The 19,494-nt window shown below is 41.3% G+C and overlaps 1 protein-coding gene across 2 annotated transcripts in view; it reads right to left on the bottom strand.

Moving 5' to 3' along the window:
• DIS3L (DIS3 like exosome 3'-5' exoribonuclease) overlaps positions 1-19,494 on the bottom strand; it is a 67,110-nt gene that overhangs the window by 12,261 nt on the left and 35,355 nt on the right. For both annotated transcript variants that reach the window (XM_075858316.1, XM_075858315.1), the window contains exons 3-10: positions 10,869-10,997; positions 4,654-4,789; positions 3,226-3,402; positions 3,064-3,142; positions 2,296-2,472; positions 1,988-2,157; positions 1,588-1,749; positions 1,161-1,405 (exon numbers count right to left, since the gene is read on the bottom strand). In XM_075858316.1, the coding sequence (XP_075714431.1) occupies positions 1,161-1,405; positions 1,588-1,749; positions 1,988-2,157; positions 2,296-2,472; positions 3,064-3,142; positions 3,226-3,402; positions 4,654-4,789; positions 10,869-10,997 (1,275 nt within the window). The remainder of the gene's footprint in view (positions 1-1,160; positions 1,406-1,587; positions 1,750-1,987; positions 2,158-2,295; positions 2,473-3,063; positions 3,143-3,225; positions 3,403-4,653; positions 4,790-10,868; positions 10,998-19,494) is intronic.

The following is a 19,494-nucleotide window of genomic DNA, read 5'->3' as shown; positions in this document are numbered from 1 at the left end:
TCAGTCATGGAAGATATTCGTGAATTAAAGGTGGATTTAAACAAACAGTGTTTGGGCATCCGGTTGGCAAATGAAGTTTAATGTAGATAAATGTAAGATTAATCATCTGGGTACCAACAACCTGCATGCATCATATGTCCTAGGGGGAGCTACACTGGGGGAGTCACATGTTGAGAAGGATCTGGGTGTACTTGTAAATCATAAACTCAATAACAGCATGCAGTGTCAATCAGCTGCTTCAAGGCATGGACTCGCGGGACAGGGATATAATATTGCCACTTTACAAAGCATTACTGAGGCCTCATCTAGAATATGCAGTTCAGTTCTGGGCTCCAGTTCATAGAAAGGATGCCCTGGAGTTGGAAAAAATACAAAGAAGAGCAACGAAGCTAATAAGGGGCATGGAGAATCTAAGTTATGAGGAAAGAGTAAAATAATTAAACCTATTTAGCCTTGAAAAAAAGACGACTAAGGGGGGACATGATTAATTTATATAAATATATGAATGGCACATACAAAAAAATATGGTGAAATCCTATTCCATGTAAAACCCCCTCAAAAAACAAGGGGGCACTCCCTCCGTCTGGAGAAAAAAAAGGTTCAACCTGCAGAGGCGACAACCTGCAGAGGCGACAAGTCTTCTTTACTGTGAATCTATGGAATAGCCGACCGCAGGAGCTGGTCACAGCAGGGACAGTAGATGGCTTTAAAAAAGGCTTAGATAATTTCCTAGAACAAAAAAATATTAGCTCCTATGTGTAGAAATTTTTACCTTCCCTTTTCCCATCCCTTGGTTGAACTTGAAGGACATGTGTCTTTTTTCAACCGTACGAACTATGTAACTATGTAACTGAAACTAACAGGCAAACTAGAAAATGTTGTTGGGGGACAGGCTACAGGATAAGCTGAATTGACTTGTGACAGTTACTTTACGGTTAGCAACAATGTATGGATCTAGTATAGTTAGTCCATTGATAAAAAAAAACTGAACGGATGGAGGAAATAAAACTTCATAAATCTTCGTTGCAGGTCTTAAACACATAAATGATTACTTAAAACGTAATTGCCTACATGATGCCCTCACATAATATGACATTGGGTAGCAAAGCAGATGATGTGACCTCATGTGCTGGGATATACAATTCTGGGATCTCACAGACCTGGTTTTCGCTTCCATGTCTGTATAAGAGTTTGGCTTCACAAAGTGTGTGACGTCTGCAATGTGAACACCAAGCTCTAAATGCCCATTCTTCAGAGCACGAATGGACAGGGCATCATCCACATCCTCACAGCCCTTTGGATCTATACTAAACACCAAATGAGTTTCCCGCAAATCCTGTCGACCACATTCTTCTGGGGACACCCGCCATGGATGCTCTGGACTGTTAGTTGGCATTTCTGCAAGCTATTAAGAGACAAGGACATAACCGTTCTGAATAAGACATTATAAATGGTGAATATAAGTGTATATTTTCCACATCATTTATGAATATAATTTTGTAAAATTGTAAACTTTGTAAATTGCATATTTCTTCTCCAGTAGTAAAACGGAGCTTGGTCATTTAGAATTACGAGGGAAGAACTGACCTGGGCTTCTGAAAAAGGTTTCATGTTAATACTGTTTTCCACTAAGACAGTTGCAATTTCCGCTTCTAGATCACCAATACGTCCTAGAGCTCGCACAAAGTGTCCATTTGGATAGAGAGAGGTGGATTCCCAGGAATCTATCCTCACCACCACCCTATAATCCTGATCAAAAGAAAAGAATAAACTTAGTTGACTATTAATTCCCCCCTACGTGGTGTTTCTTTGTAGTAAATTATGCTACTTCTGTTATGACAAAAATGTTATCGTTTTTTTCAAACTAAAATAATACACTTAGGAATTACAAAATAATTTTCGTGCGGTCACAATCATGAATGTACATAAAGCATAGAAGTCTTATACTATCACTATCTAGTAATACATTAATCTCTGTTTAATGTACCTGCAAAGCCCCTGCTTGCTGAGTACTGATCCGGATTTTGGGGATTCTAAAGTCCCAAGGAGTCACAAGAACCTTCTGGGCATTTTTGCCCTGAGTCTGTATTTCTTCCTTAGATGGAAAAGTAGCCACATAATCCCTCCAATTCCTCTGTAGCACTCCCACAACACGACCTAAAAAGATAAACGTGACAAATGGTAGCAAAAGCTCATGGCCATCATGTACTCTGAGAATGGATCAATGGCCCACGTTCTACGCACAAAACAGACAAATGCTTAGCACCAAAAACAACTCATTTCTCTCCTACTCACCAGTTATCATAACCTCACTCTGTGTATCCACAGCCCTCTCGTCTGCCTCGTTCTCACACAGTGCTCCAATTCTCCCCTTCCAGTCACATTTAGGTAGAATTTCAACAGCCACCGTGTCTCCATGGATTGCTCTGTTCCGGGCCTTAGTACCATGGATCAGAACATCACTCTGTAGGTCTATGAAATGAATGGTACACAGTTATAGTGTGATGATGGAGCAAAAAAAATAACTGTGCTTGCTGTATTCTGTGTAAGGCACTATTAACCAAACAGCAAAATATTTTTGTTGTGCCGTTTGGTCGCATAGTACAGTGGATCTGCAAGTATAATACGCTGATCTAAAATATGGCAGCATACTATGGCAACAGATCTGCTTTAAGGCTCGGTTCAGAAGCGGAGCAATTACTGCAGATTTGTGATGTGAACACATGTAATATCATGTGACCACTTAGAAATACATGCAATATTGCACTGCGATTAAACACAATTTATTGCAGAGGAGCCACGGCTCCATAGTGACAGTTTGCACCACAGCAAATCGCGTGAGATCTCATGGAAACTCGCATGACATATGATAGCCGCAATTCTCAAAAGTTGGGGAGGGTGTGCGATTGATTTACTGCAATAATCACGAACTCAAGGCATTGCATTTTCACGTGATGTCAAGTGATCCACTGGTGTAATGCAATTTATTGGCAATTCACAACCTTTGTACACGTTTACATAACTGAGCCCTGGCCTAAGTAGTATGAGGAGTATAACAGTTACCTGTATCTTTTCCAGCCAAGCCCTGGAGTCGTACAAATGCTTCCATCTGGGAGCGATGCTTGTTAACGCTGAGCGCACCCTGCACAGAGAGATACAAGTTAGCTCACCACAAAGTATTTGCTTCCTACACTGCCCCCTTCTGACCAATGGTGTCGGACTCACTTGCTTATATCTTCCAGACTTAATGCCTGCTTCCAGAACTTCCACTGAGAGATGTTCCTGGTATTCCTTACCATTACTCTCCCGGCTATCAGTCTCACGTTCATAGAGAGTCTGCCGAACAGACTCGTAAAGTTCCTGTGCACCCTTCAGATCTGGCCAGAAGGTTTCCAAGTAATTCTGTTATGAAAGCCACAAGTTAGAAAAACATTTGCTATAAAAGGTATAGACGAAAGGCTACGTTGGTTTATTTATAGTTTATTTTATAAAATTAAATTGAAGAGGATAAAGATGAAAACCTGATGATAACAGACCACTTTTTAAAGAGAATTTGCCACGGAGCTGCACGCTACATTAATGTGTGTGTGTGTGTGTATATATTTTTATTAGTTTAATGCTGGTTCCTACCATCCCTAAGAATATGTAGGTTTAGTCCCAGTTCTGGGTGTATGTGCAGAGTCGGTCCCCACCTATGGAGGACGCCTTGTTGTGGCAGGTGGGCTCACACAATTTGATAAAAATGTAGGCTAAGAACATCCCTATTGTAAGTAGATTGCAGTAATGCATATTTATTTATACTTCGTGGCTTAGGTGGCATTGGTTTTCGCAGTGTGCTGTCACCATTTTCTTGTGTGATATATATATATGCACACATACATATACATACACTCTGTATGCCTCTAAATTTACACAGAGGCATTGAAGATTGTTTTTTGTCATATTCTGGAAGGATCGGACAAAAAATAATAATTTATTCTATGATACGGAGCTGTACGACGCAGGGTAACTGATAGGTAATTTCTAGCATACATTTTGTACATAATACAGGAGGATAAAATTTACTAATATGAAAATGGTCATTATATAAGATGTAAAACAGGCAACAGATGAAAATCAATCTTCCAACATGCTCATTCACTCAAGCGTATTTGGGATCCGAATCACATGAATCCTGAATACATAACACTGTGGTGGTAAACACATGCAAAGTCCATGAAACGCAACCACTTCAAGAACTAAGCTCCCGCAATATTGTCTTAGAAACATTAACGACTTTTATGTGCAGAGAAAAATCCAACACAGCAGATCAGCTTTTCATCAGTATGTCAGCAGACGGTCTGTTGGACTAATGAACATAACCAGTTAGTTAAAGGACTACAATCAGAAAAAACAGTTGGCCGACAATTATCTCATGCCTATGGCTTTAGATTTTGAAACATAGCACCGCAATATAAAATATTTGTACGGCTCACTACACCAAGTGAAGAGAAAGGAAACTAACAAAAGAATAATACATATCTAGGTGCAACAACAGCCATAAGATGAGCAAAAAATGCTCCAAACCTGCCACCATGCACGCTGTAATATTTGGATATAGTACTTGTCTACAGTTGGATTTTTCTCTCAATATTTTGTGCTGCGCACACGCACCTTAAATGATAACACATAAACTCCCTCGGTTTCATTGCTGTATCTTCGGATGACATCTTCCCTCTCGGTCACCATGATGACAGGAACCATAGCATGACAGTGCTGATAGTACCAGACACAAGAGTTGTAAATACATCTGTAGACAAAAGAAAAACCATCCTAACTTTAACATTCATTCCATGTAATTTCAGGGTTGTTCTAACAATTAAAGGCATATTCCAGTGATTGCAAGTGATGTCATATCGCTAGGGTGTGCTGTCACTTTCTGATCAGTAGGGGCCTGACCGCCGCCTGAATGGTCATGGCACTGTGCAGGAAATAAATTCCAGAGTGAAACGGCTCCTGCATTGTGGTAATCTGTGGGGTCCCAGCGGTCAGTAAGTGATGTCATATCGCTAGGGTATGCTGTCACTTTCTGATCAGTAGGGGTCTGACTGCCGCCTGAATGGTCATGGCACTGTGCAGGAAATTGAAACGGCTCCTGCATTGTGGTAATCTGTGGGGTCCCAGCGGTCAGTAAGTGATGTCATATCGCTAGGGTGTGCTGTCACTTTCTGATCAGTAGGGGCCTGACCGCCGCCTGAATGGTCATGGCACTGTGCAGGAAATAAATTCCAGAGTGAAACGGCTCCTGCATTGTGGTAATCTGTGGGGTCCCAGCGGTCAGTAAGTGATGTCATATCGCTAGGGTATGCTGTCACTTTCTGATCAGTAGGGGTCTGACTGCCGCCTGAATGGTCATGGCACTGTGCAGGAAATTGAAACGGCTCCTGCATTGTGGTAATCTGTGGGGTCCCAGCGGTCAGTAAGTGATGTCATATCGCTAGGGTGTGCTGTCACTTTCTGATCAGTAGGGGCCTGACCGCCGCCTGAATGGTCATGGCACTGTGCAGGAAATAAATTCCAGAGTGAAACGGCTCCTGCATTGTGGTAATCTGTGGGGTCCCAGCGGTCAGTAAGTGATGTCATATCGCTAGGGTGTGCTGTCACTTTCTGATCAGTAGGGGTCTGACTGCCGCCTGAATGGTCATGGCACTGTGCAGGAAATTGAAACGGCTCCTGCATTGTGGTAATCTGTGGGGTCCCAGCGGTCAGTAAGTGATGTCATATCGCTAGGGTGTGCTGTCACTTTCTGATCAGTAGGGGTCTGACTGCCGCCTGAATGGTCATGGCACTGTGCAGGAAATTGAAACGGCTCCTGCATTGTGGTAATCTGTGGGGTCCCAGCGGTCAGTAAGTGATGTCATATCGCTAGGGTATGCTGTCACTTTCTGATCAGTAGGGGTCTGACTGCCGCCTGAATGGTCATGGCACTGTGCAGGAAATTGAAACGGCTCCTGCATTGTGGTAATCTGTGGGGTCCCAGCGGTCAGTAAGTGATGTCATATCGCTAGGATATGCCTTCACTGGCAACCACTGGAAAAAACCCTGATTAAAGAAAAATAAGTAAGAAAGTAGTTGGACTTAATGAGCATCTCTGGTTTAAAAGTACTTGTCAGAAAATGTTGTTATTGCAATTCCGTAATGTATTAATTAACATTATCAGAATGGTTTCTCTTCATAGTGGCAGCAAATAGAAAATAAAACAGGATAGCAGGTTAAAAAAAAAATTCCCTACAACCCATCATTAGGCTATAAACTCTTGTAATTCCTATTTGGTCTCTTTTTTTGCATCGACATAGCTGTGTAAGGACTTGTTTTTTGCAGGACGTTGTATTTCTTGATGGAACCAATTTGGGATACGGGGGGGGGGGGGGGGGGGGGGGGGGGTTGGTAAGTGAAAACAAACCCCCAAAAATACAGCAATTCAGACACCTGTTTTTTTTTTTTTGCGCCATGCGCAGAAATAGCACGTATGTTTTTATTCTTAAGGCCTCGTGCACACGACCATTTTGGTTTTGTGGTCCGCAAAATCACGGGTCCGTTGCAGGCTATAGGACCGTAAAAAACTCTTGTTGTGCATCAGTGTGTCATCCGGACTCACGGATCCACAATAATTCCCCAGTATTGGTAAATCCGGACCGTAAAATCACTTGTCCTGAGTTTTTGCTGTCCGAATCTGTGTAAATCACGGTCCTGTGCATGGGGCCATAGAACGGGCCATAGAACGGGTCTGCAAGTTATCCGCAAAAATGCGGATAAATTGCGGCCGCAAAAATACGGTCGTGGGCATGAGACCTTAGTACTTTTGCACAATAAAAACATATTTTATGAAACCGCAGTCTCGGAGCCATAATTTTTTTGTCTACGAAGCAGAATGAGGGCTTGTTTTTTTGCGGGACAAGTTTGAATTTTTACTGGCACCATTTTTTTATTTTTTTTAAATTAAATAAATAGCAGAACATACAACAAATTTTACAACTACATAGAAGTAGAATAATCCAAATTATTACTTTTCTGTAGAACAAAAAACGTTGAGTACAAAACAGTCATATATAAAATTTAGAGGAATCAGTGCAGTTACCTGGTACATAAGAACCTGTAAAAGCACGTTATCATAGGGCAAAGCAAATAACACTGGACTACAGATGTAGTGCAGGAACGGAGAAATTCTCGGTAGGGATTGAGAAGGAAGTATATGTCTGGAAAGTGCCCTTCGCATACCTGGTGGTGTGTAATTGGATAGGGGATATTCGCACCAAAGTCTCCATACTGAACCAAATTTGGCACAAAATTTCCTATGTTTAAATATGATCGCCACATATGGCAGTATTTGATTGATTTTCAATTTCCACATATCAAGGGTAGGTGTAATGTAATTATATCATCTTAATGCAATACATTTGGCTGTTAAAATTAGTATTTTCGTAATTTTTTTTAGATGTGATGCGTCCGTACACCATCTGATAGGAGACCAAGTAAACAGACCTTTGGATTATGTGGAACTGGAAGGTCAAGGAGAGTAGACAAAAAGTCTACTACTGACGACCAAAATCTGCGTGTTGGGGGGCAAGCCCAGATCATATGCCAAAAGTCTGAATGTGGCTTGTGATACCTAGGACACTCTGCATTTGTTGCCCGAACATTCTGAAAAGCCTTGTCAGAGTAAAGTAGGTTTGATGAATAATGTACAACTTTATGAGTTGTTTGTCAACAGACAATGAAACCTTAATATGTGATTCCAATAAATCATCAATTAGTCTCATTGAGTGTTGGTATTTGTGCTTTCCATTTGTCAATAATTTTCAAAAGGTAGTTTACAATGTTTTTCAGGAACAGGCAAATATACAATGCGGAACTAAAGCCCTGGGGAATTGTGACTTAAATATCCCTATCAATGGATAATGAGATATGCAGGTGTACGAAAAAGAGAGAATTGCGAAGCCAACACGTGCCAGATTTGAAGGTAGTGGTAGAAGTTACAGGGAGGTTATGGTTCTGCTGCAGTTCCATGAAAAAGTGTGGAATATTCTGCGGGTACATGTCATTCAGCGTTTAGGGATACAAAGTCTGCCAACTCTCAAAACCTTGCAGTGACGCTAGATGGGGAACAGCATGTCAGAAATAATGTCCTGGAACCCACAGGTTTGTTTTGCAAAACTCCGACTTGAACTGCAACCCAATGTAACTGCAAGTGAGCCAGACCTTGCTGCAGTCTACTTTCCAATACAGGCGAGAGTGCAGGGAGATTTAAATGCGGATCATTCGTGCCATCATTTGATTTATCAATCATGAGAACCCAATCATAAAATGTATCTCAATTGCCCAGAAATAGTCTGGAAGCGCCATTCCAAAGTTTACTATTTTTACTGATTAAATTAATATAATTTTTAATTTTGTACAATAATTTTTTTTTTTTTAACACTTTATTTATCTTTTTTATTATTAGTCCCACTAGGGGACTTTAAGCAGCAATCGTTTGATCGCTTGCATAATTCTTTGGAACATGTGGTATAAGAAAGCATTATTGCCTGTTGATGTACTACTGACAGGAAACTTATTAGGCCATGCCTCTGGCATATCCAAATAGGCACATAGCTAGGGCAGTCCTGGGGGCCTTTGTTAGTCCCCCGGCTGCCATGGCAACCCATCGGCACAACAGAGATTGCGTCACAGGAGGGCCGAAGGGCAAACCACGAGAGCCTCCGACCTCTGTCAAACTGCCTAGGTGCTGCGGCCGATATTGACTGCAGCCATCTAAGGGGTTAAACATCTTCTCTCTGATCCCAGCCATTAGAGGGGTTTGTCTGTTGTGCAATATAGCCAGCATCTACACGCGATGGCATGGGAACAGCTCCTGAGCACGCACCATTACTGCGTCGCAATAGTTCACAAGTATAACCTGCAAGCCGTGGCATACACAGGGAGAAAAGGGGTTTAAGACTTTGAACTGATTTTTAATGAAGTTGGGAACTCTATTTGCTGCCTATATATTTTTGGGTAAATCCTGTTAACAGGAGCCATTCGAATATTAACGCCCCTAATAGGGTCTTTTCCACTGACTAACTTCCGGTTATCAAAAATACATGTTTTAAAGGGAATGTGTTGCCAGAAAAACATGTTTTTTTTTTAAAATTTAAACATTTAGTGTGTGGGTGATTAAACATTGTTCAAATTTTTTTTATTTTTTTTGGCACGAGCCAGGAAATATTATAAATTATTTCTAATTTATAATACTACCCATTTTTGGCCACTAGATGGGGCTGTTCCCAAATTGCAGCATTGCAACATTGGGTTAAAAGCCCTCGCTCTAGTGAGCTCTCAGCATCCACCCCTCCTTTATCCTGGCTAGTGCCGGGATAAACGAGGGGTTTGAAAGGTTTAACCTCCTACACTGTGTGTCGCCATTTTTTGAGGTAACCCACAGTGTAGTAGGTTTACATACAGTAGTAAACACACACAAACACTAACATACATTGAAATCTCTTACCTGCTCCTGCCGCCGTGGCTCCCTCCGGCCCGTCCGCTCCGTTTGCTGCCGCTGTTCCATGTGCACAAGTCCGGAAGCCGCGACCGGAAGTAGTAATATTACTGTCCGGCCGCGACTTCCGGTCCACAGGAAAATGGCGCCGGACGGCGCCAATTTCGAATAGGACTGTGTGGGAGCGGCGCATGCGCAGTTCCCACACAGACGCCGTACACGGCAGTCAATGGGACGGGAGCCGTTCGCAGTCCCCTATGGGACTGTGGCTGCCGTATTCCATGTCTGTGTGTGTCGTTAATCGACACACACAGAAATGGAACAAAAAATGGCAGCCCCCATAGGGAAGAAAAAGTGTAAAAATAAGAAACAGTAAAACACAAATGAATATAAACGTTTTTATTAAAGCACTAACATCTTTAACATATAAAAAAATTATTTGCGATGACACTGTTCCTTTAAGACAGTCAGGAAGGAGAACAGTTTGACCTCAACCCTGTTAAAGACTAGGTAAAATATCATACGCCCCATTGACAAGGGGAAACGGACATCCAATTGTCAAAATATTTTCACATTTCCAGGAGGAATAACAGAGGAATGAAAACGCAGGGTTCTAAGAAAATATTCTCCAGAATTTTTATTTTACGGCAAAAGCAAGTATTTACAAAAACTGACATGTCAGGAGTGCAGACAGCTCCTCTTTAAACGTAGTGGGGCTGATGTCTAAAAGTTCCATTTCATAAATTCATGTTGTCCTGAATCCGGGAAAGCAAAGTTGAAAAACAGGGTGGGGTCCCAACGTAATTTAAAATTTCTGGGGGCATTTTGCAGATCATTGCAAAGTACAATCAAAATAGCTTGCATGTTTGTTCACATCTGCATCGGGACTCCGTTCATGGGTTTCGTCTGAGCTTTCCGTTAGGGGAACCAAACTGAAACCATAGATTTACGTTTGCATCACCATTGATTTCAATGGCGATGGATCCGGTGCAAATGATTTCAGTTTGTCACCATTATTTAAGGGTTCCGTCGTTTTGACGGAATCAATACTGTACTCGACTGCGCTATTCATTGTGTCAAAACGATAGAACCCTTAAACAACGGTGACAAACGGAAACCATTTGCACCGGATCCGTCACCATTGAAATCAATGATGATGCAAACTCAAACCTATGGTTTCCGTTTGGATTCCGTTCTTGGGTTCCCCTGACGGAAAGGTCCACCGACAGAAACCATGAACGGAGTCCCGACGCAGATGTGAACGAAGCCTTAAAATAATAACAGAGTTGACACAATATTAAGCCTGCTTTAAATAAGGGTAGTTAATAAAAGGTGAATATTAGATGCAAAGTACCTGGTCTGCCAGTCTTCCACAGACTCTCTCATCTCTCTGGGAAGATAGGCATAATGCTGGAACTCGTTTGGGAAAAAGACGCAGTCACGTCGTGCATCACTAAACATAGAACGCAGCTTTTTATACTGCCTGGAAATACAAAATGTTACATTTAATACAACTTAATGTTTATTAATCTAATACAGAAAGAAGGCATTTAATCTGCATGTTGCCCGCAAATAATATAAGTAGATATTTTGTGGGCTGGAGCGATATTCATGTGATAGTAGAAACTATAGATATCACTAAAGCACTCATTCACTGCATCAGCAACTACTACTCCTATCGTAAAGCCTGCACCTGCTCTTCTGAATCTGATACTACCAGTATCCAACACCTTCTCAAATCTCTAAGAAAGCTGAAAACATGGAAGTCAATGAGGTTTTACCTTTTTCCTAATCCGATTTAATGGCCTGTGCAAAAAGCATTTGACTTGGTTTTAAATCAATTAAAAATGCGCTAAAAATATTATAAATAGGTAAAAGGAACCGCAGCTCAATAACCGTTAAGCAGTTAAGTTTCTCAGAGCACGTCTGGATGCTGTCCATTAAACTTCATAAAACGGGAAAGCTGTGAGGTTCACTGATAGCCATATCTGAACGGAAATCGTTACACAAATCAAATTTGTTGCGGAGATAAAGTGCATATTTATCATTTCTATGGCCACTCTGGATAAAACCCTGTCGGAGGAATATATAATGGATGTTAATTGTATTTGTACGTTTCTAGCCCAGTATGGCAAATTTTTAAGTGGGTGCATTTGGTTTCCATTGTAAAGGTGAATCTGTTTAACAAGAATATGGCAAACAAAACATTGCATGTCAAAATAATCCAATGGTAGGCCAAGAATTGGGAAGAGAACATGACCTATGTCCACCTAATCTAAAGAGTATGAGATAAGTAACCATATATTTTCATAGTTACTGAACAGTCTGAAGGTAAACAGTAAAATGGTGTTCAGAAATAAAGACGTATTTACAGCTTGCGCTGCCCTGGGCACGGAGACTGAATTTGCCTCCTTTAAAGTCTACCTTCATGTTTGGCGCTGGCACCTGAAGTTTAAATGTGCCTCCGAGAAACACAACATGGACAGTCCTATATTCCAGACAACCATACAAAGATGGAAGCCTCTCCTGCTATGTTCCTTCAGTTTCTGGGTGGCACAATTAAACTTAGTTTGGGATAACAAAACATGTTGTTATAACTGGAGGTACAGAATAAAGGGATTATACAAAATTAGAAAACCATAGCTACTTACTACTAAAAACAGTGCCACACCTGTCCACAGGTTGTATATGGAATTGCAGCTGAAACCCATTGACTTCTATGGAGCGGAGATACAATGCCATATACAACCTCTGGACAGGTGTGATGCTATTTTTGGAAGACAGCAGGCATTTTATTCTAATCCTGTACAACAGCTTTAAAGGGGTTGTCCACTACCGAACAACTGATGACCTTTCCACCGGATAGGTAATCAGTATATCATCGGTGTTGTGCGTTGGATAGGTCATCAGTTGTCCAGTAGTGGACAACCCCTTTAAATCATTGTGCTACATCTTTTTTTAAACAAAATGATATACAAATAAAGATACCATACAAAGCTCACATAATAGTGCCACTCATACACTAGATCCCTACATGCTCACATACAAATGCTCACAACATGCTTACACACAGATGCCTCCGCCCTTAACTTATCTCTAAACCCAACATATACAAAAGATATGCGGTGCGAGATTTTAACCAGTTCAGGACCGGGCTATTTTGAGCCTTCAGGACCAGACATCGTTTATCCCTTTTTAGCATGCGTTAGTTAAATGGCTATAACTTTTTTATTTGTTGGGCTAACGATGTAATTTTTGCGATGTTTTTTCCATAGACAATGCAGGTTTCTTTTTTTATCGTTTTTATACACATCCTTTTTGGTATTTTAGAATTTTTATTCTTAAATTTTGAAAATAATAGTAAAAAAATAAGCTTTTTTTAAGTTTCAGCTATTTTTTTTTTTTTTGGTAATAACAGTTTTACCCTAAAATAGACCTTTTATTTGTGATCGTCATTGTCTACCGTAAATTTTAATATATTACATGTCTATATTGGGGTAATTGGGTCAGCGCTAGCATTACAACAATGATTGGCGGGGGGGGGGGGGAAACGACCTTTTTTCTTGGGGTGGGTATTTTATGTGTATTTATTATTAAAAATTTTTTGCACTCTACTATTTTTTTATTACTATGGTCTGTCCCTCAAAAGGTCAAAAAAGACCTTTGGGGAACTTTTATATATATATTTTTTTCTTTTAAACCATGCTTTTCCACTGTAACCGGAGCTGCACAGCAGCCCCAGTAAGGGTATGTTCACATGAGGTCATTACGTCCGTAATTGACGGACGTATTTCGGCCGCAAGTACCGGACCGAACACAGTGCAGGGAGCCGGGCTCCTAGCATCATAGTTATGTACGACGCTAGGAGACCCTGCCTCGCTGCCGGACAACTGTCCCGTACTGTAATTATGTTTTCAGTATGGGACAGTTGTCCGGCAGCGAGGCAGGGACTCCTAAAATCGTACATAACTATGATGCTAGGAGCCCGGCTCACTGCACGGTGTTCGGTCCGGTACTTGCGGCCGAAATACGTCCGTCAATTACGGACGTAATGACCTCGTGTAAACATACCCTTACAGGGGAAATCAGCCCTCTCATAGTGACGATTGTCACTAATAGGGCTGTGCTGGGTCTAGTAAGACCCAGCAGCAGTCTGTCAGTAATGGCACCCGGCGATCATGTGACCAGTCACATGAACACCGGGAGGAATAGAGAGACAGCGGTGCGGCCGCTGCCTCTATTCCTATACACAGCCCTCATTGAGCTGTGTGTACAAGTGATCAGAGAAGACAGAAGCTGCGAAAGCTGCTTCTATCCTCTCCACAGGGTCCCCGGCAGTCACTGACAGCTGGAGACCCGACATTCAGCTGCCCGATCGCTCGGGCAGCAAGTTAAAACCCAAGCCGTAAAAAGTCTATGGCTCGGGTTTTAAGGACCCTGACCGCTGGCCGTAAAAACACAGCCAGCGGTCGGGAACCAGTTAAACATGTAAAAAAAAAAAATATATACCTCTGACAGATGCCATCAGTCAGCGATCTGTCGCCCATAGACTCCCATGTTAAAAAAAACATGTACGTTTAATGTATACATTTTTTTGCTGGTTAGCTGTGATTGATGTCTCTAACTGATGCCATTTGTCGCCTGTTGACTCCCATGTTAAAAAACACGTTAACGTATGGTGCAAGATTGTATTGAAATGGCAGTGACAAATTGCATAACTTAACACAAGATAAGGGTGGAAACATCTGCACACACTCACTAGATGTTCCAAGCATACATACATTATATATATATATATATATATATATACATACATATAGTGCGTTCGGAAAATCTTCAGACCCTTTCAATTTTCTCACATTTTGTTATATTGAGGCCTTGTGCTAAAGTAAAATAAAAAAGTTTTTCCTCATCATTCTGCACTCAATACCCCATAGTGATAAATGAATTTTAGAAATGTTTGCAAATTAAAAACTCATATTTTGAATGGACATAAGTATTCAGACCCTTTGCTATGACACTTCAAAATTTAGCTCTGGGGCCTCCCATTTCTCTAGATCATCTTTGAATTGTTTCTACACCTTGATTGGAGTCCACCTGTGGTAAATTCATTTGATTGGACATGATTTGGAAAGACACACCCCTGTCTATATAAGGTCTGACAGCTGACAATGCATATCAGAGCAAAAACCAAGCCATGAGGAGGAAAGAACTGCCTGTAGAGCTCAGAGACAGGATTGTGTGGAAGCACAGATCTGGAGAAGGGTACAAAAAAAAATGTGCTGCTGAAGGTCAACTATTACTGCAGCACTCCACTAATCTGGGTTTTATGGCAGAGAAACCAGAAAGAAGCCTCTCAATAAAAGACACATGAAAGTCGCCTGAAGTTTTCAAAAAAGCACCTAAAAGACTTTTAGACTGTGAAAATCAAGATTCTGTGGTCTGAGGAGACGAAGATTGAATATTTTGGCCTCAATTCTAAGCGTCATGTCTGTAGGAAACCAGGCACTGCCCAATACCATCCCTACAGTGAAGCAGGGTGGTGGAAGCATCATGTTGTGGGGGTGTTTATCAGCGGCTGGGACAGGGAGACTGGTCTGGGTTGAGGGAAAGATGAATGGAGCAAAGTACAGAGATATTCTTAATGAAAACCTGATCCAGAGTGCTCTGGACCTCAGACTGGGCCGAAGGTTCACCTTCCAACCAGACAATGGCCTTAACCCCTTCCCGACATCCGCCGTATATATACGGCGCTGTCGGGCAGGGCTTCCCGCAAAGCGTAGTACCATTAATTTGCGGTGATAATGCGGGCTCAGGAGCTGAGCACGCAACATCACTGCCGGGTGCCAGCTGTATGTTACAGCTGGCACCCTAATGTAACGGCCAGGATCGGATCTAGCCTACGATATGGCCGATTAACCCCTCAGATGCTGCATTCAATAGAGATCGCAGCATGTGAGGGGTTTTTAGCCACCGACACCCCAGCAACGTGATCGCTGCAATACTGGCCTCCCGGTCTGCCAGCAACGGAAGCCTCCTATGCCCCGCTCGGAGACTGGGCCTAAAAGGCTTCCGGTACCATCGGCAAGATGGCGCAGGCTCAGTTTCCAGCTCAGAAGCTGAGCCAGCGTCATCAGCAGTGGGTGTCCGCTGTATCGGGAGGAATCGGAGCTAGCTCAGATTCCTGCCATTAACCCCTTAGATGCAGCGATCGAAAGCAATCGCTGAATCTTAGTGGTTTGTAGCAAATCGGCAGCCCTGCCATGCGATGGCAAGGCTGCCGACTGCTACTATGGCAACAGGAGGTCTAACAATGCCTGAAGGCGGAGCCTGATCGGCTTGCGGTCAGTGAAAAACTGACAGTTCTAATACATTGCACTACATAGGTAGTGCAATGTATTAGAACATTAAACAGTTGGACCTTCAAGTCAAGTTAAGGCTCCAATAAGTCAGGAAAGAAAATATGCAGTTGTGCACGCCCGAGAGGAACATTTCTTCTGTTTCAAGAGGCGATTTATCAAGGCCCTAAAATTAGGGAACAAGGAAGGGGAGGGCCCAAACATATCTGCTGGAGGCGAGGTTGCCCGTATTATACCTAGACAATGCTTTCCCAGCAAAATTCCCCAAACTGCAAAGGTGCGGAGTGTGGACCAAAAGTGGTATAAGAAACAACACCATTTATTAGTAAAAGCGTGGTGAACAGCAGCACACGTCTCCCAAGTTTCAATCAATAAGTTCTTTTATTGGTCAAACATCCAGTAAAATGGCAACGTTTCGACCCGTGACAAGTGGAGGGTCTTTCTCAAGCTCGCTCCATACTTCCCCTTAACCCTCATCACGTACAGTTACGTGATTTTGCATGAAGGGGTTAAAAAACTTTCTAAATGCTGTTTTGAATACTTTGAGGGGTGCAGTTTTTAAAATGGTATGATTTATGTGGGATTTCTAATATATAGGGCCCTGAAAACCACTTCAGAACTGAACTGGTCCATGAAAAAATCGCCTTTTGAAAATTTCTTGAAAATGTGAGAAATTGCTGCTAAAGTTCTAAGCCTTGTAACGTCCTAGAAAAATAAAGTCCAATATGTCACGAGAAAATCTCAGAATCGCTTGGATAGGTAAAAGCATTCCCAAGATATTACCACATAAAGTGACACACCAGATTTGAAAAAATAAGGCTCTGTCAGGAAGGTCAAAAGTGGCCACAGAGGGAAGGGGTTAAACACACAGCCAAGACAACACAGGAGTGGCTTAGGGACAACTCTGTGAATGTCCCTGAGTGGCCCAGCCAGTGCCCTGAATTGAACCCAAATCGAACATCTCTGGAGAGACCTGGAAATGGTTGTCCACCGACTGCCCCCATCCAACCTAACAGAACTTGAGAGGATCTGCAGAGAAGAATGGCAGAAAACCCCCAAATCCAGGTGTACAAACCTTGTGGCAATATACCCAAGAAGACTGGAGGCCGTTATTACTGCTAAAGGCGCTTTAACAAAGTAAAGGGTCTGAATACTTACGTCAATGCAATATTTTCGTTTTTACTTTTCAATAGATTAGCAAAGATTACTAACATTCTGTTTTCACTTTGTCATTATGTATTTTATTTTAGCACAAGGCCTCAACAAAACAATGTGACAAAGTTGAAAGGGTCTGATGTCTTTCTGACTGCACTGTATATAGGCATCAGTAGGTTAGTTGACTAAACGCAGAGCAGGAACGCTGAGCAGCTACTTCACACCTCAGCAGTCGATAGCGCGTTCACGGCTTAATGTCTCATTGGACTGCTCAGGTGTGAAGGAGCTGCCCATGGGTGTGTATCCCTCACCTCCTTGATCAGAATATCAATAGATCACCTTGTCTAAATATATAATAGAAGAAAAGATCGTAGCATTCCAGGAATTTGAATACATGTGATCATTTGTTCCCTCTCACATGGACTTTCTAAAAATATATGTATGTATGTATGTATGTGTGTATATATATATATCTCGCTCAAAATGAGTAATAAATGCGTCCGTGCCAAAAGCTTCACAAATGCGCTCTGATCAAATCAATCTTAAAATATCTTGCAATATTTTTATATATAAATCAATGTGAAGTCTGCTTAAAGATTATTTTTATGACACAAGACTTACAGATTATCATAGTAACTACATGAGGCAGGGATATGTCACGGTTTGACGATTTAACCCCTTAATGACCGGGCATGTTTGTACCTTAATGACCAAGCCAGATTTGTCAAATCTGGTATGTCTGACTTTATCAGCGAATAACTCTGAAAGTTTTGAATATCCAAGTAATTCTGACATTGTTTTTTCGTCACATGTTGTACTTTATTTTAGAGGTAAAAGTAGACTGATACGATTTGTGGAAATTAATTAAAAAATAGAAAAATGGAAGAAATTTTGTAAAAGTTACCATTTTCCCCTATTTTTAACTGCAATATGTCACATATGTACACACATACTGTACAATTTTTTTAATTAAATATATATTTCTTCACAGGGACCTGGAGGATTAATCTCATCTATCTATTCTTACCTTATACATGCGAAGGCAAATAAAGCGGATCTCCCAGCAATGGGCAGGTGGCAGACCTTGATCCCATCCCTAGATGAGGATTCTAGATTGGATCTACTAGAGTCACATAGATTCGTCTCTCCTGCTATTAACAACAAGCTTATACAGCTCTACATCATACACCAGAGCTATCTTACCCCGGTCAGTCTTTTTAAAATGGGTAGACGGCCTAACCCCAGTTGTCATAGGTGTCCTTATGAACCTGCGGATTTTCATCACATGATATGGGAATGTCCTCTGCTTCAGGTTTTCTGGACTGAAGTTACTGACCTGTTATCCCGGGTATTGGAAGTTCCAGTTAGACTGGAACCAGGAGTTTGTCTATTTGGATTGGTGGAGGATGGGATGTATGCTCATACAACACGTACGTGCCTTCGAGAGACGTTATTTATAGCTAGGAAGGCTATTGCTATTAGGTGGATGAATCCTCGTACTCCCACTAAATCTATGTGGATAGAAATGATTAATTCCATGATACCTTATGAACGAATTGTGTATGTTAATAGAAGATGTCCGGATAAATTTCATAGGGTGTGGGATCAGTGGTGTAATTCTGAACTCACATCCTACTCCAACAATGCTTTATCTAGGGCTCTTGAAGCAGCCCCCACTTAATGTGTGTTGTAAAGGGAAGGGAGGAGGTTGCCTCTCCTATCTGTTTGGGTAATGTATAAGCTTTAAGATGAGATGCGATATTATAGGTACCCTAGATCGCTTAGATGGAATCGAGATTTGTGGGATCTCTGTCTTCTGCATATGGTGATATATTATTGCTTCTAAAATATGGAGCACCATGCACTATGAACGATTGTGAAAAGGTTTTTTGTATACTATGTTTTAGTTTATTACCTGTTTAAATTTGAAAGAGATTGTAATGCCATGCATTGCTGATATGATATTGTAACACGCACTTTTGTATTTAATGTAGGGCATGTCCGCTGTGCGGGGGCCCAGAAATGTCTTGTATCATGGTGTTTATGTATCTCCTTCAATAAAACGAGTTTAAAAAAAAAAAATATATATATTTCTATCTCTTTACTCCATTTTGGCAGCACTTTTGAAAAAATAAAATAAATTTTCAGCAATTTAGAGGACTTACAAATTGAATAATAATTTTATAAATTTTGAAGTACATTTTGTTTTCCTGCACCAAGCCAGGTTTTCAGAGGCTCATAGGTCTCAGATTGATGGAAACCCCCACAAATGACCCCATTTAGAAAACTAGACCCCTTAAGGTATTTACCTAAGGGTATAGTAAATATTTTGACCCCACAGTTTTTTGCTAAATTTAATACATAGCAGGTGAAAAAAAAAATAATTTCACTTTTTTTCATAAAAGTATCAGTTTGAAGACCAATTTCTTTGTAAAGCGACCATGAGAATGAAGAAACACACCACAA

Source organism: Rhinoderma darwinii, chromosome 3, assembly GCF_050947455.1.
Source record: "Rhinoderma darwinii isolate aRhiDar2 chromosome 3, aRhiDar2.hap1, whole genome shotgun sequence".
Classification (NCBI taxonomy): domain Eukaryota; kingdom Metazoa; phylum Chordata; class Amphibia; order Anura; family Rhinodermatidae; genus Rhinoderma; species Rhinoderma darwinii.
This window is presented reverse-complemented; position numbering and strand designations above follow the sequence as displayed.